At 40.7% G+C, this 27,518-nt stretch overlaps 1 protein-coding gene across 12 annotated transcripts in view; it reads left to right on the top strand.

Moving 5' to 3' along the window:
* TTLL5 (tubulin tyrosine ligase like 5) overlaps positions 1 to 27,518 on the top strand; it is a 280,483-nt gene that overhangs the window by 145,552 nt on the left and 107,413 nt on the right. For all 12 annotated transcript variants that reach the window (XR_008661655.1, XR_008661656.1, XM_055304059.1 and 9 more), the window contains one exon: positions 3,235 to 3,389. Coding sequence is in view for 10 of the 12 variants with exons in the window: in XM_055304059.1 (XP_055160034.1) it covers positions 3,235 to 3,389 (155 nt within the window). In the remaining 2 variants the exon portion in view is untranslated. The remainder of the gene's footprint in view (positions 1 to 3,234; positions 3,390 to 27,518) is intronic.

Genomic DNA, 27,518 nt, shown 5'->3' with positions numbered 1-27,518 from the left:
GTGATGGGTAAGGAGTGAGATATAAAACCTCACTTAAAGTACTTGACATTACTACTGCAAGAACTCAAATGTTAAACCATGTTATTTGGGAAAAAATATACCAGATGCACTTGGAGAATATTCTCTGTTCTCATCTTGGCCCTGCACTTAGTAGGAATGTGATTTTTGTACAATTGCTTACTCTCAGAGTTATCTAACAGATTTTAGTTTCCTCTTTTGTAAAATGGGGATAATAGTAGGACCTACTTCAGAGGGCTTGTTCAGGATTACGTGAGATAACACACATCAAACAATTCAAGGACATTTGGTACAGGGCACATTGTGAGCATTCAGGCATTCGGTAACTTAGCTATTATGATAAAAATGATGATGTTTAAATTAGGAGTGGCCTTGCCAATAGAGAGAAGATTCAACACATCTGATATTTCTTCTCCTTCCCATTCACTAATCTCTAAACTACACAGTTTATGCTAAACATGGTAATGTGTGTACATTTTGTTTATTTTATTGCTGTTCTACTATAAATTATTAATAAGCCTCTTTTATTAGGGTTTTGGCCCACTGACTGAGGCTGTAATTAGAGAAGCCGTTAATTATCACAAAGAGCTTTTTCAAGCTCCTGTCTCATTTGAAAGGCCTGATGATTAAAGCAGCGAGCAGGGCAGAAAGGAAGAAGGCTCAGTGTGGGGTAGGAGTGAATTCAGTCCTATAGGGAGATATTAGATTGTCTGAGAACCTAGGTGTAGGAAGCAGGACAGGCTCTTCAAAGATTCGGGAGCCAGAGAATACTACCATAACCTTCCCTGGTGTCTTCCCTTCCCACAGTCTAGCCCCTGTGTGTCTTCTGAGCAGCAGAAGGGGATGAGAAGTGATAAGCCAAGGTTGGCTTCTGAGTCTAAAGATGGGTCTACACTGGAGGGCACAGCCCGAGTATCCTGTAGCCCAGCCTCCACAAACACCAGGAATCACTCCTGATCTATGGAAAATGCTTTTTTCCCAAGAAAAATATTTGAGTCCTTTGGTGTGAAGACCTAGTCCTAGGCTATTTTCACATACTGAGTTCTCTAATTAGGGATGAAGCACTGTACAGTTGCCAAAAATGATTTATGTTTCTTTCAGAATTTTCAGATTAAAAAAAAAAAACATGACAATGCTCCAGAATTCTTCTATTTGTAAATGTCAAAATTACTAAGTTCTTAGGACATTATTCTAGAACACTTCTCCTGGAATGTCCATCTCCTTTGCCACTTGTCTCTGGCTTCTCACACCGGATACCTTGCATTCAGCTCTATGCCCTCCCTCTTTTCAGCATCCTCTCCCTGTGCAACTGATTTTGAAAGGCTTTTACAACCATCCTTTCTTTTCTGACTTCATTCTCACTGTGCAGGTTTTAAATTCGACTCACCTCTGTATTTCTCATAATAACTTACATTTTTTTCTTTTGAATTGTAAAAGTAATCCATGCCCTTCAGGAGTATGTATCTGTGTGTGTGTGTGTGTATGTTGAAGGAAATCTGGATCTGCTTTCTGTAGTTTCATAGTGTGATTTTTTTTTCTTTAACTTATCAGCATAGTTCTGTATCATTAAGAATTCTTTGAAAAATTGTCACATACATAATATTGTCTCATATTGGCAAACCAAAATTTACTTAACAACACTGTTAGCCATGTTGATCTTCCCCTTTTTCAATACTAAAATCAATGCTTGTTTTCAAGATATGTTCACAATATAGTGTCGTGAGTAAGAAGATGGACTTTGGAGTTCCAGAAACCATGGTCCAGATCCTAGTTTGGCCATTTGTTCTTAGGCCTCAGTTTCCTTCTTTGTAAATGGGGATTATAATGATACTTACCAACAGCATTATGACAGTTAAAATAGGATGTATATATAATGTACTCATTTACATAGAGCTTCACACATTGTATATTCTGCTGAATACTAACTGCTATTATAGTAGTCATCATCGTAAATCATGTGCAATTAGTTTTTAACACAGTAGCTAAAAGTTAGATGGTAGTACAAATCCTTTGATACCTTAAATAATATACTGCTAAATTCTAGAAAGATTCTACCAATTTATAGTCATATAAATAAATATAAGTACATATCTAATCTCACCCCCTGGCATGATTAGGTACTATGTTTTTTATTATTGTATGTAAATGTGTACACAAAAATGTTTTCTTGTAATTTACATTTCTTTGATTGTCAGTGGAAATGACTAGTTTTAAAAGTTTAGTTGGCTAATTATATTCCTTTCTTGTAAACTGTTTATTGGGGTCAGTGCCCATTTTTCTTTTGCCCATGCATCTTTTTTTCTAAATCAATGAGTTCTTTTTGTGTCGTAAGTATTATTAGGTACAACTGAAAAATAAATGTATTGTGCATGTAGAACCTGCAGATGAGGAAACAAGGGCCAGAGAGGCTAAGTAGTTTGCCTAGTGTTTCAGACCCTTGCTTGGCACAGAGTAAAATATGCGGTAAACTCTTGCTGTCTTTATTATTTTTTTTAAAGATTTTATTTATTTATTCATGAGAGACACACACACAGAGAGAGAGAGAGGTATAGAGACAGACAGAGGGAGAAGCAGGCTCCATGCAGGGAGCCCGACACAGGACTTGATCCCAGGAATCCAGGATCATGCCCTGGGCCAAAGGTGGCGCTAAACCGCTGAGCCACCCGGGCTGCCCGCTGTCTTTGTTATTAATCTTTGTATTTGACAGCACCTGGCTCAGTACAGTATTTTGCACACAGCAGGGGTAGAATACATACTGGGTAACTTATGTTGACACCAGCCACCTTCACTTCTCTTTGGCGTATACAGAAACCAGCCTTTATTGGGTGCCTTGGTCACAGCCACTGTTTTAGCTCAAATGGATCAGCATCTCTTGAACTTTACTTGATTTTCTCCATATGTTTTTTTTTAATAAATTAATTTTTTATTGGTGTTCAATTTACCAACATACAGAATAACACCCAGTGCTCATCCCGTCAAGTGTCCCCCTCAGTGCCCGTCACCCATTCACCCCCACCCCCTGCCCTCCTCCCCTTCCACCACCCCTAGTTCGTTTCCCAGAGTTAGGAGTCTTTATGTTCTGTCTCCCTTTCTGATATTTCCCACACATTTCTTCTCCCTTCCCTTATATTCCCTTTCACTATTATCCATATGTTTTTAATGATACTTTTCTAAAACACTGTAAAATCAGGTTATTTCCCCTCACTTCATTTCTAGGTAACAAACCTGAATTTGGCAAGTGGCATCATAAACAGAAGCAGTGCTTCAACCCCTCCCACCCTTCGGCCTGTCATCAGTCCTAATGGCCCAACATGGTCAGTACAGTCAGACCCCCAAGCTCCTGAGAGCCACTTCACCCCTCCTGGAAGCAGGTATGTAAAGGGTCATGGAGTCAGCCTTTGGGTCACAGAGACAGCTTGGGTCTTAAGAGAGTCATTCCTACCTTGAACTCCCTGTACTGACACCCATGAGACAGGTGCCCTTCCCCACCTGTCCCAGGACTCTGGCACTTGAATAAAGGGCCTCATTTTACACTTAAGACAGTTTGTGGGCAAATCAAAGGCAAAGGAAATTTCGATACAGTTTATTAGTAAGCTCACTTTGGGGTGAAAGAGGAAGAATTTATACTATGTTCAATCCTTGCCTGTGGTCTACATTTTCATGTTTTGTCAAAAGTCAAAACTTGTCTCCTTACTCTTGTTTATACCTTGTACTACATTTCATTTCAGTAACTTTGAACTCTTTTTTTTTTTGAGGACATAATTGTTTTTTATGTTTCCATCTAGTTTGTAAAATTAAACTGAAACAGCCTCCCTGGACAATGTTCATTTGGGAAGTGGGAAGGAAATTTCCCTTATGTAGTTGAGCGAAGTGACAGAGGATAAAATCTAAATAGATTCTAGCCATAAAATAAGCAACTCCTGAATAAAGAAAAAAACCACTGTATTGAATTCTAGTCTCGACCCACATTTTAAGTTCCCTATTAAAAAAAATGTAAGAAATGGATTTCCAGGGCATCTTGCATTCATGGCTATTAAATATGGGTTTAATTGCATCTATCCCTGAGTGGAGTGAGCTAGAAAGGAATGTGACTGTTACGATGAAGTATTCTGTTCCCTCCAAATAAAGATAATTGTTCCCTCCAAATAAAGAAGCTCTGCCGCAGATGTCCCACCAAGTCCCCACCCCCGTGCCAGCTCTTCCAGCTTCTGCCAGCCAGCCAGCTCTTAGCATGCTGACTTGCCTCGTGGTTGCAAGGGATGACCAAAGACTTGGCTATGAAGGAAATACCTATTTGTTGTTGAAGTATCTGTTGGTGTTAGAATTATTACTGAAGGAACTAATTTGGGAAGCAGAGACTCTGCCCAGGAAGCAACATAAACACAAGCACATTACATCATGCTTGAGTACAGTGTCTTTCATACCAGTAATCGTTGTGGTCAAGGGTGAAAAGAATCATCTTAACTGAGAATTATAAAGAGTTGAAGACCACGAGGCAGGATGGTTGCAGACAGGATATCCTCCCATGAAGTTCTATTCACAGGAGTCTGTCGTTTGTTAATTTACAATCTACAGAATAACCACATTCCTAAAACATAAGTTGTAAAAAAGAATTCTGTTTATACCATAGCACTTTATTTTCCATATAAAATATTTCCAAATATTCCATTTTCATTTCACAGTCAAAGCCTTGTTTCTATGGGAAACATTTTCCCTGCCATCTTGGGTATACTGTCTATATGACAAGGCTGTAAGCATTTTCCATACTATAAACAAAATGTCAGATCTACACGCTATGGGTGGGTTTAGAACCTTCTTGTGTTAGTACCTGTCTGGCTCAGCTTGTGGAATTCCCAGGTAGTACCAGTGCAGAGACACAAAGATGTGGCGCATCCATCCAAGTCAGAGCCCAGACCTAGAGTCTGGCACTGTGAATGGCCTTCTCCTAGCCAGACTGTGCTTGTGAGCTGCAGGAAAAATAGCTTGTGATACCACCGACCTCAGAGCCACTGGTACCAGAAAGTGGGTTCCTCCGGAATCCCCTGGCCTTTCCCTTTGTGGGTTAGTTGTACCCACAGCAGCCCTCTCGTCACCTGCTCTTCAAGGTTAAGGGCCAGTTTTCAGGTCCCATTTCAGTCTAGGGTAGCCCTGGTTGCCAGAACAGCCTGGAGGCTCAGCTTGTGGAATTCCCAGAGGTATCCACCCCAGAGCAGTGCTAAGTGAATTTTCCAGGGTCCTTCCAGACCTGGCTGTGATGTGAACAGCAGCCAGACCTCCAGCAGGCGTTCTACACAGTACCATACCCCAGTTTCCATTTTTACCTGGTAAGTCACTGTTTTGTGGATAGTCTCTTGTCCCTCTCTTAGTAGTTAAGGTGACTAAGTTCAGTGAATATGGGATTAATAGCTTAGAGATCTGAGTTTTATTACTGGTTTTGACACTAAGTGACCCTAAACTATTCATTTAATCTTTTTATTGGGTAAGCATACTTACGTATAAACTGGCCTGTTTTGAGAGCTTTTAACTTGCCCTGAAAGCACTTTGATCTCCCTGGAAGTAGGTGCTAAGTAAATAAGAGGTACTCTTACTAGTTCATCTACAATAGCAACAGTGGATTCCAGTGCTGATAAGCTCTGAGAATTCACTAAACTGGGGGCTGTCCTGTGAACAGTAACAAGATGTAAAGAGAATCCTTCCCTGGCTGTGCTTTCCATTTGCATATTGGAGGATTCGGTGACTTGGTAGCCACAGGAATGAAAACTGGTGACTCAAGAAAACTCTGCAAATAGTGTTATTTTTCATTTCCCTGTGGTGTTGCTATTGTTCTCAATTTTATGGATCACACAAGTTTTCACCAGACAACCTTGTTCTCCCCCCGCTGTTTTGAAACCACCCCAAATGCAGCCTCAGGGCTGTCGTCTCCCATTGGGTCAGTGTGAGCTCAGCCCAGCTCCTCAAATCCCTTGGTTCCTCTGGTCTGTCTGGAGTCCCTGTTCAAGCTTTGTTGTGGGAGAGGAAGGCAAAGAGCCCACGACTTGCCCAGACAGTCTGAGGCCTGGCTATGTAGCTTGCAGTTCCCTAGACACTCTGGAGCTGGACTTGGCCAGCCATTCCTCTGTTGTTACTTTTCAGAGGTAATAAGTGAGATTAATTGCAGGCCATTCTCCAGAAGAGAAAGTAGTCAGGGCCAAAATCAGTCACATGTTTAGAAGCCTGAGGTGTACCTCTAGGCAAGGCCGATTTAGAATTATACAATAGGCCCTCTGGGATGCAGGTACCAAGTGCTCATGACCTCTTTTTTCTTAAAGGGAATAGTTTTGGTTGCTAGATAGGGATACCTGAGTATCTAAGCTTTTCTTTAGCCAATGAGATGGGTTAGATTTTTCAGGCTGCCTTTTAACTATACATTTTCTGGGCCCATGGGGCATTGGTAGGGGACTGGAAGCGATAAACAGAGACACGTCTTCAGTACTGCTAGCCTTGCCTGGAGTTGGACTATGTTGGGCCATGTCAGGGAGGGACATTATCTAGGTGAGGAGTGCTCAGCAGGCTCACAGTGCATCTTTCTTTGTGAGACCTGGAAGGGTTACTGTAAAGTCTTGGCTGCTGCTTGGAATGATTTGGGAAGGACAGGGCCTCAGACGGCTTGGCAAGAACCTGAGGCCCTGTTTTTTTCCAGTCCAACCCTTCCTTGTGTATCGAGCTGTCAGGGAATCCCACGAATGTCTGGCTTCTGCCCCTTTGTATGTTTTTCCAGCATTTGTCATTGAATTATTTTTATCCATCTCTGGCTTTTTCACACATGCAACCTGGGGATTTGTCTGTTCCTCGATATTAAAGGTGGGGGAGGTTGAAAGCAAAGCTATGAGTTTGTTCCTCCTTTTTGGGACAGGGCAAGACATTGTGGGCTAGATGTGCTCGGCCTCACTGGCCTCCACTCTAGAGAGTAGCACAGGGGAATGGGGTACAATGAAACACTGTATCTTAGAAATTTGGGCTGTATTTCACATCTCTCTGTCCCTCTGCCCTCTTACTCTCAGAAATAAATTATAAGAGTCTGATCCCCTACTTACTATAATTTTTAGGAACAAGTTTTTCACAGATTTTGATTCTAGTTTAGCTAATACTTTTCTTCCTTCCTTTAGATTATTAGAAATGTTGCTTGAGAGTCAGGTCTCTGACTTCCCATCTTTTCATTCTTAATAAATCCTCAGAAATATCAAGTTTGCTATTTTAAAAAAAAAACATTCATTTTCCATGTGTCAGGCATTAAGTTAAATGCTGGAAAGTCATTATAAATAAAACAGGATAGTGCTTGATCTCACAGAGCTTACTGTCCGTGATATATCTTCCATGTTCTCAGTATTGTCCTGGGTGCTAGGTACAGTCTAAAAGATTTGGAAGACATGGTTTTTAATAACTAAGAGGTTATACCATCTAGCAGAGAAAAGGAGCCATAATACACATGAAACAATTACAGCGTAGTGTCAAATGGCATATAACAAAGATTTAAATTTTACCGCCCAGGCAATTGAAAGACAAGATTATCAAGAAGAGTGTGTAAGGTTTTAATCTTGTCATCTGCTACAACATGGGTGAACCTTGAGGACATTATGTTAAGTGAAATAAACCAGTCACAAAAGGACAAATAGTGTACCATTCCATTCATATGAAGTGTCTTAAGTAGTCAAAATCATAGAAACAGAAAATAGAAAGGTGGTTGCCAGGGGCTGTGGGTAGAGGGGAAAGGGCATTAGTATTTAATAGCTACTGAGTTTGTTTTGCAAAATGAAGTTCTAGAGATCTGTTGTGCAACAGTGTCAATGAATATACTTATCAGTACTGAGCTGTACACATAGAAATGGTGAGATGGTACATTTAAATGTAGGTGTTTTTTACTACAGTAAAAAGGAGTGTTGTAAAAGGGCTTAAAAGAGAGCCCCGTAGTTCCACAAAAATTTTATTTGGTGACTAAAGTGGCAAAGTTTTGCTCCTACCCTCTGCCTCTATGTAGGGAATAATCCTGAGCCTCTTCCTTGAAATGACTCTGTTTATTTAAGAGTGTGTTAACTCGGTAGGACGGGGGTCATTGACCCCTATGAGGAGGATGGCATGATGTAATAGAAAGAGAAAGAACTATTGAGTTGGACAGACCTGGATGTGCCTTCCCAAGTATGTGACCTTGGGTGAGTACATGACCTTGGGCGAGTGGCTTTGCTCCTCTGGGCCACCTTTTCCCATCTGCATAGATATGTAAATGATACCCACCTCATTAAGTTAGTGTAAGATTTAATTGAGTTGTGTATATGAAAGTAGCCAGTTTAGTACCTGGTTTGGAGGTAGGTTATTGGTAACATTTAGTTTTCTTCCCAGAAAAAAAAAAAAGAGAATTGGACTTGCTTGTCTACCCACTTGGGTTATAGTATCTAGTGTAGAGGAAACTGGCTGTCACCTGCATGGGGTGTGCTTCCCGGGCTGAATTCCAGAGATGTGGTCTTTCCAGCTAAGGAAGGGGAAGCATCAGAGTGAGGCCAACAGGAGACTCTTCCTCTTTCTCTGACCCTTTTGTCAAAGGGTGACTTCTTTCTACTCAATAGGCCCTTGCTCTCTGCTGTCTTCTGAATGTTGAAATTTCCACTGCCGCTCGATGTTCCAGCCAGTAAACACTCATATTTTCCATCTATCCTGGGGGTCGAGCTTTGGGAGAGCTCTTCTCTGGAGGAGTTTGGAGCTTATAATTTTGTACTTTATACTGTTATATAAACAACACTTTCTAGCCAAAGAGCACAATCACAAAAAGAAACCACTTTGGGGGGCGGGGGGCTAAAAAGAAAAAAAGAAAAAACTCTTTCATGTTCAGAGTTCTGTAGAAGTGATATTTCACTTCTTTTTCTTCCTTCTTTCCCGTAAAATAAAGTTAACCTGACCTTCCTCCTCCAGAGTCTTAGCTCTCATCATTCCTTCCCCTTGAGTAAAATGTTTCTTCAGCACAGGAGTTGATAAAGGCCGATACTTGTATCTAAAATTCCCCTACTTCTTTTCTCAGTCCGCCAGACACAGAACCTCTCAAGGGTTATGCTCCACATCAGCTCAAGCTTGTGACAGATTCTACGGTTCCTTCCTCACCGAGAGAGCCGAGTGCTATAGGTGTTTGTGCCAAGGCCAGAATGATTGGGCTTCTGCCTATTGAAAGAATGTGGGGAAACCTAGGAAGTATGTCAAAGATAGCTGGCTGAACATCACAGCAGGGTCCAGGCAAAGTATGTTTGGGAATGCTTGGGCCTAGTGTCAGGAGTGAAAGAAGCAGATCTTTTCTTATCTGCAAGCCAAAATACAGGTTGCTTTGTGCTGTGCCAGTGTAGTGTTTTTTTCAGTTCAGTGTGCCTCCCCCACAAATCCCCCAAAGTCTTGAAGGGAAACCACTTTATATTTCCTTAGGACTAACACACAGGCACACGTGTATGCCCATGCTCACCTGCGTGCATAAACAGTCATTGTTGGAAGCAAGACCCTGTCTTACTTAACTGTCCACTTTATAACTTTATATCTATCTACAGTTAGTGATTATTTTGGCTTTAAGAGACCTGAATGACAAAAGTCCACATATTAAGCTGAATGAGACTCCTTTTCTAGAATTAAGAAATTATAATAGAGTTGCTTAATTCATAATACAGTTTAATTCTCGCATGGTTTTTCTCTCATCTTCCGTATTTCCAAGTTAACTATTTTTATGAGCCTTGAAAGAGCTTGGAAAGAATCAGAGTGGTGAAGAAGTACTCTGTCTTCCTTTCCGACTCCTGTAGAGAGACACTGATGATCCAGTTCTAAAGCTTAGAGGGGGGAGGGGGAAAATAAAGCTTATTACTGACTTCATGAATTTTTAGAAGGAAGACCAGCCAGCTTCCCTGAACCTGTAGCTGAATACCCATCCTCCCTCTCCCTCTTCTTTCTTTTTATTTTATTTGGAGGGAAGAAGGGGAGAGGGAGAATCCCAAGCAGGCTCCACATCCAACATGGGACTTGATCTCACAACTCTGAGACCATGACTTGAGCCAAAATCAAGAGTCTGATGTTTAACCAACTAAGCTACCCAGGAGCCCCTCCCAGTCTTCTTTTTGTTAAGATTTTTCAGCATGTTACCAGTCAAGTACAACTAAGAAATCATCCTTTTTTCTTTCTTTTTTTTTTAGGATTTTATTTATTTATTTGAGAGAGAGAGAGAGAGACAATGTAGGGGAGCCCAACACGGCATGATCCCAGGACCCCAGGCTCTGACCTGAGCCAAAGGCAAAGAGGCTTACCTGACTGAGCTACTTAGGTGCCCCTGATTTTTTTTTTTTTTAAGTCTGAGGATTTAAGAAGCTAAAAGGAAAAAACTCCCTGTATGTACATTTTAATAAAAGAAAACAACAGACTGCTATTATAGTATCTGAAAAGAAGTAAGATCCTCTCTTCCCTTGCAGCCAATTTGAGAAACAAAGTTTTGGCATAGGTTCTGGTTTGGGTATTGGTTCTTGATAACTCTTAGTTCCCTTTCCAGAAAAGAAAGAAATGTTAAATTAGACTTGCTGAGGCCATAGTGTTCCTATACCGCTTCATTTAATGCTTACATTAGATACATAGTGGGGAAAATAGTTATACCTAATCATACACAGACGTTTACACAATTTATTTTTATTGTGAAGTCAGTATCCATAAATTAAAATTTTGATCACAAACCATGAAAATGCTCCTACAGAAAGATACCTAAGAGAAGCAAACCTAAAAGGGCATTTAAATATGGAGCCAACTGTTCTTTGGGAGGTGCAAGGAAAGCTGGAGATGGGAGAGAGGCAGTATATGAGAGCCTAGGAATTCAAAATGTCACATCATATGGCAGGCTCCTGGGGCTCATAATAAGGAACAGTAGACCTCATCTTAATTGGACCGTTCTTCTGCTTCAGATGCAGTAAAGGGACGTTTTTGGCTTTCATGAATTATCAGGCTAAGACTTGTATTTATTTGGCTTCAAAGCTAATAATCAATACCATGTTTGGCCTGGTTCTTAAAAATAAGTCTTATTATCTTTCCGTGATGAAAATGAAATATGGGTGCATCTCAATAATGTGACTACAATCTAGAAGGATTTAAATGAGAAAAGTAGGCTTTCTGGCATAGCAGGTAAGGAAACCATAAAAGGAGTTAATAAATGGGATGGACTTAAAGGTTAGAGGAAATCAAATCATATTCTTCTGAAACTTTGCACCAAGGAAAATTGAGTAGATGAGATAATCTGTCTGTATTATCAGTCTTCTCAAATATCTTGCTTAGCTGCGTGAATTCAATGCATTTGAAATACCAGCCCCCAAAAGAAAGAGTTTTGTTACCTTGCTCACCAAATTATCAGTATATTGAAATATTTGAAAAAGAGGAAAGGTGAGGTGAAACTGGCATTAAGTAGTGTCCCAGATGGGAAATGGCATCATCTGGTAGTTGTTAAAACAATGTTATCCCCAAAAAGTTGACACGTGTTTACCAAATATCTCCTAAACACAAGACAGTGGGCTGAACTCTGAAGGAGGTATTAGACAGGGACTCTGTTCTCAAGGAGGAAAATTAATAGAAAAATAAATGCAAGCACTGTGAAACAATATGTGCTTAATTGCTGAAGAAGAGGATTATACTGCAGGTATGAATTCAGAGGAGAAATGGATCATTAACTGAAGAAGCTGGTAAAAGGTCCATGGAAAGGAGGGGGGCATGAGCTGAATCTGAAAGGGCAGATGGAGCATGGATGGGTGAAGAGGCTAGCATTAATAAATTAAGAGATAATTGCACATTTACTTTGTACAACACTATCTGAGGATCAAAGTAATGTGATTCACGCTCCTGCTAAAGGTCGAGGTGACAGTTCAGCAGGGTGGTCTAAAGAATATTGCCCTAAATATGTGTTTACTTTTTGCACAGAAAATGCAAAGTGAGTGATTAGAAGAGGGCACTGGGCATAGGCTCAGATCAGTCGCAGTTCAGAAAAAGTACTAACGGCAGGTTAGGGAAGGCTTTGCAGAGGAAGGATTTAAGGTAGGGTGTAAATTCAGTCCTAGACTGTGTTTAGGCTATGGACAGGTGAAGCATAGGAGAAGAGGGAGAAGACATGTAACGGACAAGGTGTTGGTAAGCATTTACCAGAGATGGGGAATGGGAACCAGTCAGGCTGAAGCAGAGTGTTTCTGTTTGAAGTACCATGCATTGATCAAAAAAGTGAGTTTGGAGTGATAGAAACTCAAATCAAGCTGGCTGTACTGTACAGAAGATTTTTCAGTTTGTTAACTAGAAAGTCATAAAATTGGTGTTGGGAGCTTAGGAAGTATCATTAATCATACTTCCTGCTGTCTTCCAATTCACAGCTAAATGAGAAATTGGAGGAAAAATATCATAAAGCAAAATACTAGCTTTATTATAGAGAAGGATAAATTGGAGGAGATAGCCTATGAATATGACACAGTTGGGCTTCTACCTCTCAAGTCTATGTCTTTTTAATTTGTTTTATTTAACCAAAGATTTTCTTTGTTGATAATTTCTCTGATAATTAAAAATTTTATGGAAGAAACAAAAAGACCTACTGCATCATAGTCTTAAAAATGAAAAGAAAAGCAGAAACCTGGCCTGATTTGCAAAATGCACACCTGCATCTGGTCCCAAACTACCTTTCCAGTTATATTTCTCTGTACACATTCACTTCTAGCCAAACAGTGATCAGGAATAAACCTTGTATATTTGCCCTCCGCTTCGATGCGTATACCACTCCATGGTCCTTCCCTACTACTTTCCTCTATACCTACTGTCATTCCTTCAACAGAAGTGTAAATTGTCTTATTACTGTCATATCCCAGGGTCTTGGGGAGCAGGAGGCACTTAAAAATAAGAACAAATACTAACTGAATATTTAAGGAATTTAGATCTAAAGGAATGAGTGGATAGAAACCCTGCACCTCACCTGCATCTGCACATGTCCACACCCTGTTCTACAGGGCTCAGCTCAGTACAGCATTTCTGCAATCTTCCCTGTTCCTCGAGCAGATGTCATTAGGATTTCTCTTCCTTCTCTTCCCTCCTCACCCACTAGACTCCTGTTCTTAAAAGCTATAATTCAGAGGAAGCTCAGGCTAAGTGCATAATTTTAATTCCTAGAGAATGGAAATTTGAGGCTCTTCCTAGTGAACAGAACAGAAGAGAAAAAAGCCCTAGTTCCTCTGTTGAGCTGAAAGCTCACAACACCTCCTCCCACCCCACCCTTCCCGTGTCATCAGGTCTTTTGTGCTTCTCCTTTGGGCCCTATTCAGTTCTTTCATGTTATCCAAAAATCAAAAGTGCCATACAAGCAAGAGGCCCTTTTTCATCTGGGGTTAGAGGCAAATATGGAAGAAGAAAAGGCAGAAAACTTTCTTCCCCCCAACCTTCTCCCCACCTCACCTAACCCCACAGGAGTTTTAAGAGCCTCTCCTGGAAGATCCTGCCTGTGAAAGGTCATCTACCATCTTGGACAACCCAGGATGGGACAGAGTCATCTCTACTCTAACCTTTTTACATTGGTTGCCTAATGTGTTAGTGTTTACTGAATGCATGTTTTGTGATGCTTTTTGGTATTCTTTATAGTGATTCCTCTCCCCTCACTGACTTTCATTTGATAGACTTACTGACATCCCCTGTCTGAGTGGTTGGTATGACAGAGGCATAATGTTGGGCCACCATGTCCTACTCCACATTCAAATATCATTTCTTTACCTCTGCTATGACACTTGTCACTCCTCCTTATATTCTGGTTCTTTGTATATTTGAATTACCTGTCATATTAGATTGTAAGCTTTTTGAGGGCAGACATCAAGTCTTACACATTTTTACATCCTTACGGTGCTCTGTACAAAGTCCTCAGTAAATGTTCGGTGAATAAGCAACTAGATCAGTGTTGTCCAGTGTTGTAGCCAAAAGCCAGGTATGGATTATTTAAGTTAATTATAATTAAACTGAAAAAATCAGTTGCTCTGTCATATTAGTCCCATTTTCACAGGCTTATGGCTCCTTATTAAGTAGAACAGGACTAGATGGCTGATGGCTGACCCAGAAGATTGGATAAAGACCCAAGCTCGGTCAATGGATTAAAAAAATAAAAAGGAATGAGTTTCCAAGAAAGGCGTATTCTTGATTTTCCTCTTAGGCCCTTCTGTAGATGTCAAGCCTCTTTTGTTTAGATCTAGAGATTTACCACAGATGCTGTTCTTGAACTAATTTGTGGTGCTGGGAGGGGCATATTATGATGCCTTGGGAGTCTTGAAAGTCCAGAGCTTCTGTATTACTAGTGTTTAACCAATCAGAGCTGGGCTGACTGAGAGGAAGGGGATTTTTAAGTGGATCCTAGCAATATTGTTTTCTGAGATATGCCCATGGCTAAATATTGGGGAGAGGTCTTGTTTCCATACGCTCACCCCACCCCCACCCCCCACCTGCTTGGCGGGCAGTTCTGACTTGGCTTATAGAGCTGCTATAGCCCTGGGGAACAGAGCCAAACATGCGGAAGCGGTTACGTGTACTAGCTCCCAGGGAAGCTGTGGCTAGCAGGGGGAGTGGGTGGGGTCCTGCCTGATGGCTTTTCAAAGAAGCCAGATCTTTGAAGTTTTGTTTTAGCAGCTGCCAGGTATGCTGCTTCAGCACATTGCAGGCCCCCTCACTCTGTTCCCATATCACATTTTCTCTTCACTATATGTGCATCATATACACAACAGAGCCTGAATGCTGGGAGGGTAAATACCAAACGGTGGAGCAAGTTGCTAAACACAACCCTCTTGCTTTTTCTTTTTACATGACTCTGCTGTGAAATAGCTACTTGAATGCTCCCTTTTCCCTTTTCAGCTCTGACCCTTTCTGACCACCTGCCAAAGGAGAGGCAAACAGAGTCCTCTTCTATTTTGGGAAAGTAGTAAGTTTTGAGAAACTGGAGGTCCTACTTTCCTCTGATGGATTGGGTTATCACTCTGAGAATAGAACATTGCCCTTTTCCAAAAGCACAGATGACAGACACCTACCCTAGCAAGCAACCCTGACACTTTGGGTCTTGGAGTAAATTTCTTGAATGTACCTCTTGTACACCTTTGGATCTTCGGCATTTAGCACAATGTCAACAGTACATATTTATTAAACGATTGCCCTGGCAACTGCTGTGCTGTGGGGAGGGACCATGTGGGCAGAGTGCCCTTCTGAAGCTTACACTCAGAACTTTCCCTCTTCCTTGCCCTCTTGCTTTGTGATCCCCTCATCCCAGCCAGTCTGTAGTCACCTCAAGTATTTCCAGCTGCCCCCAACCTCACACTTTCCTCTGGACTCCCCTCTTCTGGAGTATAGCATCTGCTCCCTTGTATAATTCTCTTTGTTTGTTTGCTTATATACCTTTGGTCCTTCTCTCAAGATGTAAGTCTCTAAAAGGCAAAGGCTAGATTGTTTTCTTATCCCAAGAACTTTGGACCAGGAACGGGAAGACCTAAGTCCCAGGTCGACCTGGGACTTCCTGACTTGGGCTAAATCATCTGACAAAACTTGAGCCTTGCTTTGCCATGCGGGAGGTGGTGATGCCCAGGTTGTCATGGGCGGGGGTTCGATGCTACCATATACTTGAACATGCTCTGTGAACTACAAAGTACGGCATGTGATTAGATCTCTTCGGTATTAGTAACGCTTACCACGGTGGAACAGTGATGCTTGTTTATGCTGCTACTGATACATAGACTAATCTCCCCCAGAGCTGAGGTAAATCACCAGCTCAGTCCTGCATTACTCAGCTTGGCACAGGTTTAAAGCGTGAAATGGGCCACCCCAGGTCCTCTCTGTCATCACCTCTCTCTCTCAGCCTGCAGGTTCTTCCTTTCAGACCTGCGGGGGTCATTGCTTTTCTCGCTAGTCTCCCCCTTCTTCTCCCCTCAGGCCCAGGCTGAGTTTTAACCCCCTCCATTCTTCGGGAAGCAAGGTTGACCCATTTCATTTCCCACTTTGGGTTGAATTTGCCACCCAGGCGGACCCTTCTCTTCTCAGGTGCCCCCCCCCCCCCTGCTGCTTCCTGCAGCTCTGCCCACTAGCAGCACTGGCCCTCTGTCATCTCCCGTCCACCCAGCCTCGTGTCCTCAGCAGCAGCCCACTCAGCACCCTTCCTGTTTTCCTGCACCTGCCCTTGCTTTTCTGCCAGGCCATCCCTCCAGTCCCCCTTCCGTGGCATCTCTTCCTGCATCTTCTTCCTTTTTCTGGGCTCAGACTTTTCATCCAGAAAGGCTCTTCCCCCTTTCAAGACCCTGAAGTTGACTGTGTCACCACGTGTCTGTCACCCAGTCCCCGTCACCTTAAGTAGATAAATAAGCACTGCCATTTTTTAAGGGCTATCCTATGGCCTGAGAAGGTCCAAATTCCTTTATTTAAGTTATTGAAGATCTCACATTTAAATGTGATGACCTGGTATTTGAGAGCATGTATTTTAGAGAGAGACCAATTTGGATCTCTCCCCTTTTTAGCCACTTACTAGGTATGTCGCTGAGGGCAAGTTCTTTGAGTCTACTGTTACTACATCCAAATGAAGACAGAATGCCTGCTTCCTAGGGATATTCTGAGGAGCAAATGAAAATTAAGTGACATAAGGAAAGCACTTTTAGAAAGTGCCTGCTGTAGAATAAGTGCTTAGTAAATGGGAATTACTGGAAACATTTCCATGTCATCTGTCCCTACCCTGTTTTCCAGGTATTAAAAATCGAAGTTAAGTGCTTTGTGTACATTCTCACCCCTTATCTGGTAATAAAGTAAGGACTAGAACCCAGGGCTTCAAATTTTCTGCCTGGTGAATTTTCTATTTGATCCCTCTAACTCCTCCAAAGCCTTCTTCTAAGTTTCCTTTCTTTGGGTGGAATGTTCATTTACTCATCCATTTGTTCATTAAGCAAACACTGCATGACTATGATGTTGTTAGGCTCTGGGTGGACAGACACCCAAATGATGAACTCAGTGCCTTAAAGGTTGGTCCAGTGGGTAGGGAATAGTCACTGTGAACAACAGTCACAGTACAAAAACGAAACAAAACAAAAACAAAAAAGCCAATAAAGGGCATCTTGGGGGCATAAGCTCTATCGGAAGAAAACCAGACTAGGCTTTGCAGAGGATAGATTATTGTGTTCTCCTGGGTGAAAATGACAGAGACTTGTATAAGGGCAGAGAAGTATGGAAGAGCACTCCTGATGTGCAGTGTCCTGGGAGCTTGGAATGCAAGTAGGGGATGGTTGAGGATGAGGAGGGGAAGTTAAAGTGCTTGATGGGCCATTTTAAGGGGATTTTATCCTGGGATCTGCCCTGTTAATTAATGTCAACTGAAGAAGTCGGGGAGAGTGTATGTGGGTATGTGTTTTAACATTGCTGGGTCTTGGTACCTAAGGTTTCCACTTTTTTTCTATTCCCCATTCATTCATATCTGGGAAACTCTCTTTATCAGTCTGGATATAGCCCGATGCTAACCCTTACTCTGTGCTTTTTCCGGTCATCTCACATAGAGGTGGCCTGCTTGCCTGTGGCATTCACACCATGTTATAATTCATTTTCATGTCTTTCCTCTGCCACCTCATTTGAAGTGAAAACTTTAGCATCTTTATATTCCTATCCCTTACTGCAGTGTCTGACACATAGTAGCCATCAACTGAATGTATACTGAATGAAAGTAAATGCCTAGGTTCATAACCACAGCCCAGACTTCCACCTAGGCAGCTCTTTAGCCATTGCCTATCTTTGACAGCACAGAAATGTAGATGGATCAGGTCAAGATTTTTCTCCTCTAACCAGAACCATAACTCAGTGGGCTTACCATCTTTATGATCTGAGCTTCGGCTTCCTCTAATTAGGAGCCCTAACGCTAAGTTGGTCAAAAGCCTGCTGTGGCACAAAAACTGTTTAGTGTTTGCAGCACTCTTCCACATATGAGAACTGTGCTCAGTGCACCTGAAGGGATCAAAAGACTGAAAACAAACAGTACCAAGCCCAGGGAATGCTGCCCAGCAGAATCAGTATTAAAGTAGAGCACTGTATTACAGCGTCCACCAAACTATCTACACTTATACACTTCTCTTGGCCATTTTTCAGGACTTATGTGGCTGTTTGAGTGGTACTATTTACAAGGAAAAGCTGTTGTTATATTCTAACAAACATATAATCTTTATTTGGTGCCTGCTTGCTGTCACACTTTATCTCTGACAGATTGCAGATATACCCCACTCTGTACTGTGCCACAAGGTCCAAGCAGCTCAGTACTCTCCTGACATAGCAGTAACACTGTATTAAAATGTATCATCAAGGGACGCCTGAGTGGCTCAGTCAGTTGAGCATCAGACCCTTGATTTGAGATTGGGCCCCACATTGGGCTCTGTGCTGAGTGTGGAACCTACTTAGGATTCTCTCTCTCTCCCTCTGCCCCTCCTCCCCTCAAAAAAATAAATAAATAAAATAAAAGGTATAGTTAAATATATTTTACATACTCATCAAACTTCCACACTTAATATTTTCTCAATAGAGAAGAGTTGAGAATCTCTGTCTTAAGGCTTTACTGAAGAGATGCATTGTAATTCAATAGCAGATCATCACAGTAAGATACCCTGACATGTGCTATGTTAGGATAGTAGACCACTCTGATAGGATAGTGCTTTAAAGCTAGGTTTTCCTTTCCTCTTCAAATGTGTTGTCTAGGTAACTATAATAAATTATCTCCAAATTTAGCAGCTTAAGACAATAAACATTTATTATCTCAGTTTCTGTTTCACTGGGTGGTTCTGGCTCAGGCTTCTTCATGAGGTGGCAGTTAAGATGGCAGCTGAGAGGGCTGCAGTCATCTGAAGGCTTGCCTGGGGCTGGAGGATCTACCTCCATGATGGCTCACTCTCACATGGATGATGAGATCATGCTGGCTTTTGGCAGGAGGCCTTAGTTTCTCACCACATGACTTCTCCACAGGGCTGCCTGCATGTTCTTATGACATGACAGCGGCTTCCCTCAGAATGAATGACTCAAGAAAAAGACTGAAGCCACAATGTCTTTTATGACCCAGCCTCAGAAGTCCTACACCATCGTTTAAAAAATGTTTTTTAAAATTGCAGTAGAATTCACATAACACAAAATTTGCTATTTTAACCATTTTTAAGTATATAGCTGAGTAGCATTAACTACATCACATTGTGCAACCATCACCACCATCCACTTCCAGAATTCTTTCATCTTGCAGAACTGAAACTCTGTACTTGTTAAACAATAACTTCCCAGTCTCTCTACCTAGCTCCTGGTAGTCACTATTCCACTGTTGTGGGACCCATCAGTCTTGTTTCCTGAGTACCCTAACTGGATGGCAACAATGGAGAGATAGGCCAGGGTAATGGCCCTGCGAATGGCAGTGGCTACCTCCTTAGAACATTTACCCAGATTGACATGGCTCTTTTGGTTTCCCATTGGCAACAAATGCCTTGAATCTGGTTCACTGACCAGCCAAGATCTGCTTTTGCACTGGCATAATCCTAAGCTCACCCTAATGGTCATCTCTGGGAAAAGGTCCATGATCCCTTAGACTCTTTGATGGGCAATGGAAAAGAGATAGATTTCCTTCAGTGACATGATGATCATGTCATTGACCAGGTGGCCCAGCTTGCTGACAGGGAGCCACTTGTTCTCATCCTTGCCTCAACACACCTGCAACTCTGATCCTGGAAGCTGCTGTCCAAACATCTGTGGAAGCTGCTGCTTCCATGCATCATCTGCTGTTTGGTGTTTTCTTGGGTTTGAAGGGCAGTTCTGTGTTTAATGTTTTGAGGAACCATCATGCTGTTTTCCATAGCAGCTGCACCATTTTACATTCCCACCAGCAGTGCAGTGCACAAAGGTTACAATTTCTCCACATCATCACCCATACTTAGTCTTTCTTTCTTTCTTTCTTTCTTTCTTTCTTTCTTTCTTTCTTTCTTTCTTTCTTTCTTTCTTTCTCTTTCTTTCTTTCTTTCTTTCCTTTTTCTTTTTCTTTCTTTTCTTTCTTTCTCTTTCTTTTCTTTCTTTCTTTCTTTCTTTCTTTCTTTCTTTCTTTCTTTCTTTCTTTCTTTCTTTCTTTCGATAGTAGCCATCCTTATAGGTGGGAGGTGATCTCTCATTGTGGTTTTGATTTGTAATTCCCTAGTGATTAGTGATGCTGAGCATCTTTTCATGTGCTTGTTAGCCATTCGTACACCTTCCTTAGAAAAATGCTTAATCAGGATCTTAATGGAGGGTTTTTTTCCTCCATTTTTCTGAATTTTAGATATTCTCTATGTATTTTGGGGTATCAATCCTTTATCAGATATTTGATTTGCAAATACTTTTTCCCGTTTTTAGACTGCCTTTTTACTCTGTTGATAGTATCCTCTAAAATCCACAATTTTTTTTTTAAATTTATGATAGTCACACAGAATGAGAGAGAGAGGCAGAGACACTGGCAGAGGGAGAAGCAGGCTCCATGCACCAGGAGCCCGACGTGGGATTCGATCCCGAGTCTCCAGGATCGCGCCCTGGGCCAAAGGCAGGCGCCAAACCGCTGTGCCACCCAGGGATCCCCTAAAATGCACAAATTTTTAATTTCATTTTCATTTTCATTTTCATTGCCTATGCGTTTGGTGTCATATCCAAGAAACCATTGCCAAATCCAATGTCAGGAAGCTTTGCCCTTCATTTTCTTCTAAGAGTCTTATTGTTTTAGCTCTTAACATTACTGTCTTTCAGATACGCTGTCATTTTTGCAGCATCCTGTTGTTGACATGGGTCACCTCAATTCAAGGTGGGAGGAGATGACTCAAGGATAGAAGAGCAGGAGGGAGGAATCATTCATTGGGGGCCATCTTGAAGGCTGATACCCACAATAATTCAGGCATACTGTTTTAAAAGTTAAGTAATTCTGTAAGATTTGAGAATCCTTTGCTCTTTCCCTACCACTACAATGTTAATTTCCATACCTCAGAGATAACTTCTTTCACTTATTCTTTTAAGCAGTTTCCTCCGTTATTTACCTTCATATTTCTGAATCTCATATGTTTATTCTATTTTGGGCTTTGCATTTTATATATTATTTATTAACTTCCTATCAAGAGATGGAAGTTGGCATTCTTATATTACCTCCTTCCGGCATAACCCCTATCATGCACACGCTTGCACACACAGATGCACACACTTCCCCACCACCCATTCTTGCACACTACGTATAGTATGTTTTTTTTGTTTGTTTAATCATTGTTCACTGTTTTCATTATCACGACTGTGACCTTAGAGACTTTTGGGCCTCTTAGGAGTCCTCATTTCTTCTCTCCTGTTTATCCACTTCTGTCTTATCTTGTCTGAATTTTTTTAATGATTTCTTATACTATCTGTTTATCTAAGTCCAACTTGGTACATGTTGTGAAATGAAGAAATGTTCTGAGTTTCAAATTTCTTCCAGTTCAAGACAGTTTACACATTGCTGCAAACCAGTGGTGGGTTTGGGGGGAATATATATGTGTCTAACAAAATATATAATACACAAAACTATATGTTTTTCAGTTTTCTATAGACTGAATTATTTCCAAATTTAAAAAATTAGTTGTGCAAATAATACACACGTGTAACCACATCATAAAATAATCTAGCAAATATATAGAGATTGTGAGAAGGTAAAGCCCTCTCCTCAGAGGCAGCCATCATTAAAAGATTGATTTGTATATTTTGTATATTTGTATTTTTCTGTGACTTTTTTTCCTTCCTAATGTCTCCATGTTTTTTTTTGGTCTGCTTATATAAACTTACTCACATATGTTTAGCTACTATGTCATTTCCCAAAGTACAAATGCACCCTAATGTATTAGACCATTCTCCTAATAAAGAGCCATGAGTTGTATTTAATTTAGGCATCTGCATTGAACACTTTGTACAGATATCTATGGTTGCATGTGCAAATATTTCTATAGGTTATGTTCCAAGGAGTGGAATTTGTTGTGTCAAATGCATATACTTTGAATCCTTTTATAGTTACTGTCAAATTGGTCTCTACAAAGCCAATAACTATATCCCCTACAATCTGGAGTACAGAAACATACCCTTTCCCCACACCCTTAGCAACATTACACCCTTGGTCTTCCTGTCCCTTCTGCTGGACTGTCACGTCTTTTTCATAAACCCCCTGCCATTTTTACTAATGATAAAATTAGAATAGAAGCTATTTTCAGTTATTTGCTTTGTTTTAGGGGATGAGTACAGCTGAGATGGGGCCCAGCAGTGGGAAGATAAACGGTTCTCCGGTTCTCCGTGGTCTCTTTCTTTTCTTAATGTCAACCAAGGCTAGAAAGAATCTCTCTGAGTCAGCTTCTTTCCACCACACTGCTTAGGTGCTTTTCTCTCCTGGTTTTGTTTTTGAGTGATTTCATCCAAGGAGCCTGAGCCTTCCCCCTTTTTAAGTAATGAATAATCAGAAAAGTCACAGAGCCCAGCAAACTGAGTGAAGGAAGCTTAAGGAAAATATTAAAAAAGAAGAAAAGTGTTTGATGTACTTTTAATATAAAATGTGGAAAAAGTAGGGGAAGACTGGGGGGTGGGGACGGGAGGGGAGAGAGAGATTATTCACGGTAATGGGAACCAAATGTTGGCTGGGAAAGCTGCAGCTCTCACACTCTTCCTGTAAACCCAGGCGGCTTTTCAAAGTGATAATAATGAAGAGCCAACAGCACCGGACACTCCTTAACCCTTCCATACCTGGACAGCTTCTTCTAGTCAGCCTTTCAGAGATTGGTCCACTTGGAAGAAGTCCTGGTATGTGGAGTACTTCTGTTCCCCTCTTGACATCATGATGAAAGAAAGGAAGGTAGAGGCGAGTAATAGAACAATGAGTGAACACCTGCTTGCTAACCCCTCATGCTGTGCTTTAGTTTCTCTGTCTGGGTTGGGCTTTCATATCGGACAGTGAAGCAGGTTGACCAATAGCTTACTAGTTTTTAGTGATGGTATGGTCTCCCTTTGCTGTCCAAAAGGAGACCCAAGAGGAGATGAAGACTCCATGTAGCAGACAGGTGCTCTCTCTCTCCATCAGTAATAACCCCATGGCATGGGGTCTGAAGCCCGTGGAGTCTGAAGTCCTCTAGGGTGCCCATTATGTGCACTCATCTGAAGGCTCAGGCCTCTGTTTCTTTTGAAAGTCCTTTCTTGCCTCCATGGAATTGAGATGTAAAGACTGTTTGGAGCTGAAGGGCACTGAACATGACTTCCAGGTGGTCATGGACAGGCCTTTGAGCCCCACCCTTTGTCCATAGAGGGAGAATGAAAACAGGTAAAGGGACAAAGATCCTGGTTCAGATGGCTCTTCACTTCCGTCTGGACTTAAACTGCATTTAAGCATTTTTAAAGGTCCATTTTGTATATATATATAAAGAAAAAAGTCTTGTTTTTTAATGTCAAATGTTACTATTTTAGAGAGGCAGCCCCCAAATGGAGGGTAGCAGTAGCAATAAGGCAGGTGGCATTGCAGAGCAGATAAGCACTCAGAGTCCGCAGTTAGCTGAGCAGACTGGGGGCCTCTCCAGGCCTCAGTTGTCTGATCTGTAACAGGAAGCATGAATAGTCCCTGCCTACTCAGAGTGTTAAAGGTTTCAGCAAGGCAAAGCATGGAAAACATTGAACGTGCTGCCAGGCATCTACCTTTCTCTGGCTCCATCGTTACCTTCAAATTGCCTACGACTAAAATTGAAATATCTCTTTTGTTTCAGATGTTCTTAAAAGACCTCTGTGGGATGCTTTTATCATTTCACGTTCCACATTTAAGTCTATAATATATTTTGAATCAGTTTTTGTATGAAGTATGATATTTATGCTGTGGTTCATTTTTTTGCCTACTGACATGCCATTCGTTGGTCCAGCACCATTTGTTAGCAAACAAATGGGTTTAAGATTATTCTTCCTCCATTGTGTTGGTTTTTCTAGCTTTCTCAAGAATCAGTTGAACGTTTTTGTGTGGGTCTTAAATAATTTTGTCTTATTTTATTTTAAATATTTTATTTTGGGTACTGAGTCTTTGACATTTTTTTTTCCCACGTAGGGTTTCTATGCCCACTGTGGGGCTTGAACTCATCACCCTGAGAGATCAAGAATCACATATTGTATCAATTGAGCCAGCCAGGTGCCCTGGGTCTTTGATAAGTTTAGTATTCCTAAAACAAAGGCCCACAGCAATAATTATTTATTAGAAAATCCTTAGCAAAGACTAAGGTTCTCATTTAGCTTCTCATTTTCTATTCCTCCATATAACTTTGGAATCATACAGATTTAGGTTCAAAAGCAACTCTTTCACTTACTCCGTATGTGAAGGTAAACCCATTACTCAACTAAGCCTCAGTGTTCACATCTCTAATACAGAATAGTAACACCTGTCTCAGTGGGTTGCTGTGAAGGCTAAGCATGGTAAGGTATGGAAAGGACTTAGCTTTAAGTCAGGCACTTAGTCCTCATGCTGATTGAGTAGGGGTGGTGAGAACTGCTTGGCCATCCTAAGCCACACTTAGGCCCTTTGCCTTCCCCAAAGCGTAGCTTTTTTTAGCCTTTTCATCATAGCTTCATTGTGAGTGCCTGAGCGATTCCAATTAAAGCTACTGTGCTGTGCTTTACTTTGATGACAGTTTTGACCAGCAACATTTCTATTTCAGAATATAGCAGATGAGAACTTGCTGTCTTACTAGCTTTAATTACAGCATCTGTCTACCCTCCACCACCCCCACCATTTAGCCACATTGGATTTCCTATTCTTCCCTCCTCTTTTATATGCTAGTCCTTCTACCTGGAATGTCCTTTCCAGTTGTCAAATTGCTGGTCATCTTTTGAGATCATTTCTACTCTAAAGTCTTTCTTCATTTCCTCCATAGGAAGGTGCGCCCTTCCTTTTGTTTTGCAAAATTAGTGTCCTGTTTCCAGCACAGCAGCATACAGAGATTGGGGAGTAGCAGGAGTTTTTTTTTTTTTTCTCTGTTTGAAAAAATATACATTTATCTTTTACAATACATAAATAAAATATATTCATATGTGTTCATATATAAACAAAATTAAATGATAAAAGGATAATATAATCACATATACTAGAACAAGATGAATGACATATACCAGGGTGCCATGATTGCAGAATAGGATTAGAGGTGATATTTTTTTCTCCTTCTTTACATTTTTCAGTACTTAGACATTTTCATAATCTGCATATACTAATTTTTAAATTGATTTTATGTTGTTTAATGTGTCTTACATTTATTCAGAAATACAGCTTTCTTGGGACACCTGGGTGGCTCAGTGGTTGAGCATCTACCTTCGGCTCAGGTCATGATCCCAAAGTCCTGGGAACACGTCCCACAACGGGCTCCCTGCATGGAGCTTGCTGCTCCCTCTGCCTCTCTCTCTGTGTCTCTCATGAATAAATAAAATCTTAAAAAAAAAAAAAAGAAAGAAATACACCTCCCTTATTTGAAACAATAAGATTCTGTTCTGCCCTTGGTTAAAGAGGGAAACAAAAGAAAGGGAAGAAAAAAGGGCTAATATTTATTGAGTGCCCAGTTCATGCTAGATCCTGTGCATTTATGATTTATCCTATTTATTCCTGAAAACACACTGTAACATGAGTATTGTTATTCTCAAGTACAGATGGTAAAATGGCCTTAGAGATGTTGCCATTTGAGTCTAGCTCTTTCTTTTTTTATTATTAAAATATAGTACCTCGTAAAAAAATAGAATACCTATTAATCCCCTTCACCTATTCTACCCATCCTCTCACCCATTCCCCTCTGGTAACCACCAGTTTGTTCTGTGTATTTATGAATCTACTTCTGGGTTTTGTTTGTTTGTTTTGTTTTTAGATTCTACTTATGAGTGCAATCATACAATATATAGCTTTCTGTGACTTCCTTCACTTAGTCTAATACCCTCTAGATTTATCCATATTGTCACAAATGGCAGGATCCCATTCTTTTTTTTTATGGCTGAGTAATATTCCTGTGCTTTGTGTGTATGCGTGTGTGTGTGTACATTACATCTTTATCCATTCATCTGTTGATGGACACTAGAGTTGTTTCTGTATCTTGACTATTGTAAATAAGGCTGCAATAAACATAGGGGTGTATATATCTTTTCAAATTATGTTTTGTTTTCTTTGGGTAAATACCCAGTAGTGGAATTACTGGATGATACGGTATTTCTATTTTTAACTTATTGAGGAACTTCCTTACTGTTTTCCACAGTGGCTGCTCCAATTTACATTCCCACCAATACTGCAGGAGAGTTTTTTTCTCCACATCTTTACCAAACTTTGTTGTTTCTTGGTTTTTTGATATGAGCCATTCTGACTGATGCATTTTCATTGTGGTTTTCTTTTGCATTTCCCTGATAATAAGTTATAATGAATATCTTTTCATGTTCTCTCTGGACTATTTGTACATTGTCTTTGGGAAAATGTCTATTTAGGTCCTCTGCCCATTATTAAATCAGATTATTTGTGGGTTTTTTTGTTGTCAAGTATATAAATTATATACTTTGGATATTAATCTCTTATTGGGCATATCTGCAGATACCTTCTTCCATTTAGCAGGTTACCTTGTCATTTTGTTGATACTTTCCTTTGCCATGCAGAAGCTTTTTAGTTTGGTGTAGTCTCAATACATTATCTTTTGTTTCCCTTGCCTGGGAAGCATATCTAGAAAAATGTTGCCAAGGCCAGTGTCCACGAGATTACTGCCTATGTCTTCTTTTAGGAGTTTTTTGGTTTCAGGTTTCATATTTAGATCTTTAGTCCACTTTGAGTTTATTTTTGTGTATGGTGTGAGAAAGCGGTCCAGTTTGATTCTTTGGCATGTAGCTGTCATCCAATTTTTCTAGTATCATTTATTGAAGAGACTGTCTTTTCCCCATTGCACATTGTACAAAGCTTGCTTCCCTTTTTTTTGAAGATTAATTGACCATATAAGTGTGGGTTTATTTCTGGGCTCCCTATCATATTCTATTGGTCTCTGTGTCTATTTTTGTGCAGTACCATTTTTTTATTACTATAGCTTTGTAATTTATTTTGAAATCTGGGATTATGATACCTCCAGCTTTATTCTTTCTCTGTTGCTTTAGTTATTTGGGATCTTGTGTGGTTCCATATGAATTTTAGGACTATGTTCTAGTTATGTGAAAAAATAGTATATTTGGTAGGGATTGCATTGAATTTATAGATTGCTTTGAGTAAGATGAACATTTAAACAGTATTAGTGTCCAGCTCTTTCTGATAGGCTCATGCTCTTTTTACTACTTTAGCTTTCCTGCTCTTAGGAAGAGGAAAATCAGTACCAGCCTTTTCACAATGGCATCCCAGACTAGCCTAATACCTGTTTATTAATGATGATAATGTTCAAAAGAGAGGTGGAAATATTTCTGAAAATAAACTATCATTTGTGGAATATAAGAAACGTGAA

The sequence above is a fragment of the Nyctereutes procyonoides genome, unplaced genomic scaffold, assembly GCF_905146905.1.
Source record: "Nyctereutes procyonoides isolate TBG_1078 unplaced genomic scaffold, NYPRO_anot_genome, whole genome shotgun sequence".
In the NCBI taxonomy this organism is placed as follows: domain Eukaryota; kingdom Metazoa; phylum Chordata; class Mammalia; order Carnivora; family Canidae; genus Nyctereutes; species Nyctereutes procyonoides.
The sequence above is the reverse complement of the archived record's forward strand: the minus strand, read 5'-3'. Positions and strand labels throughout refer to the sequence as shown.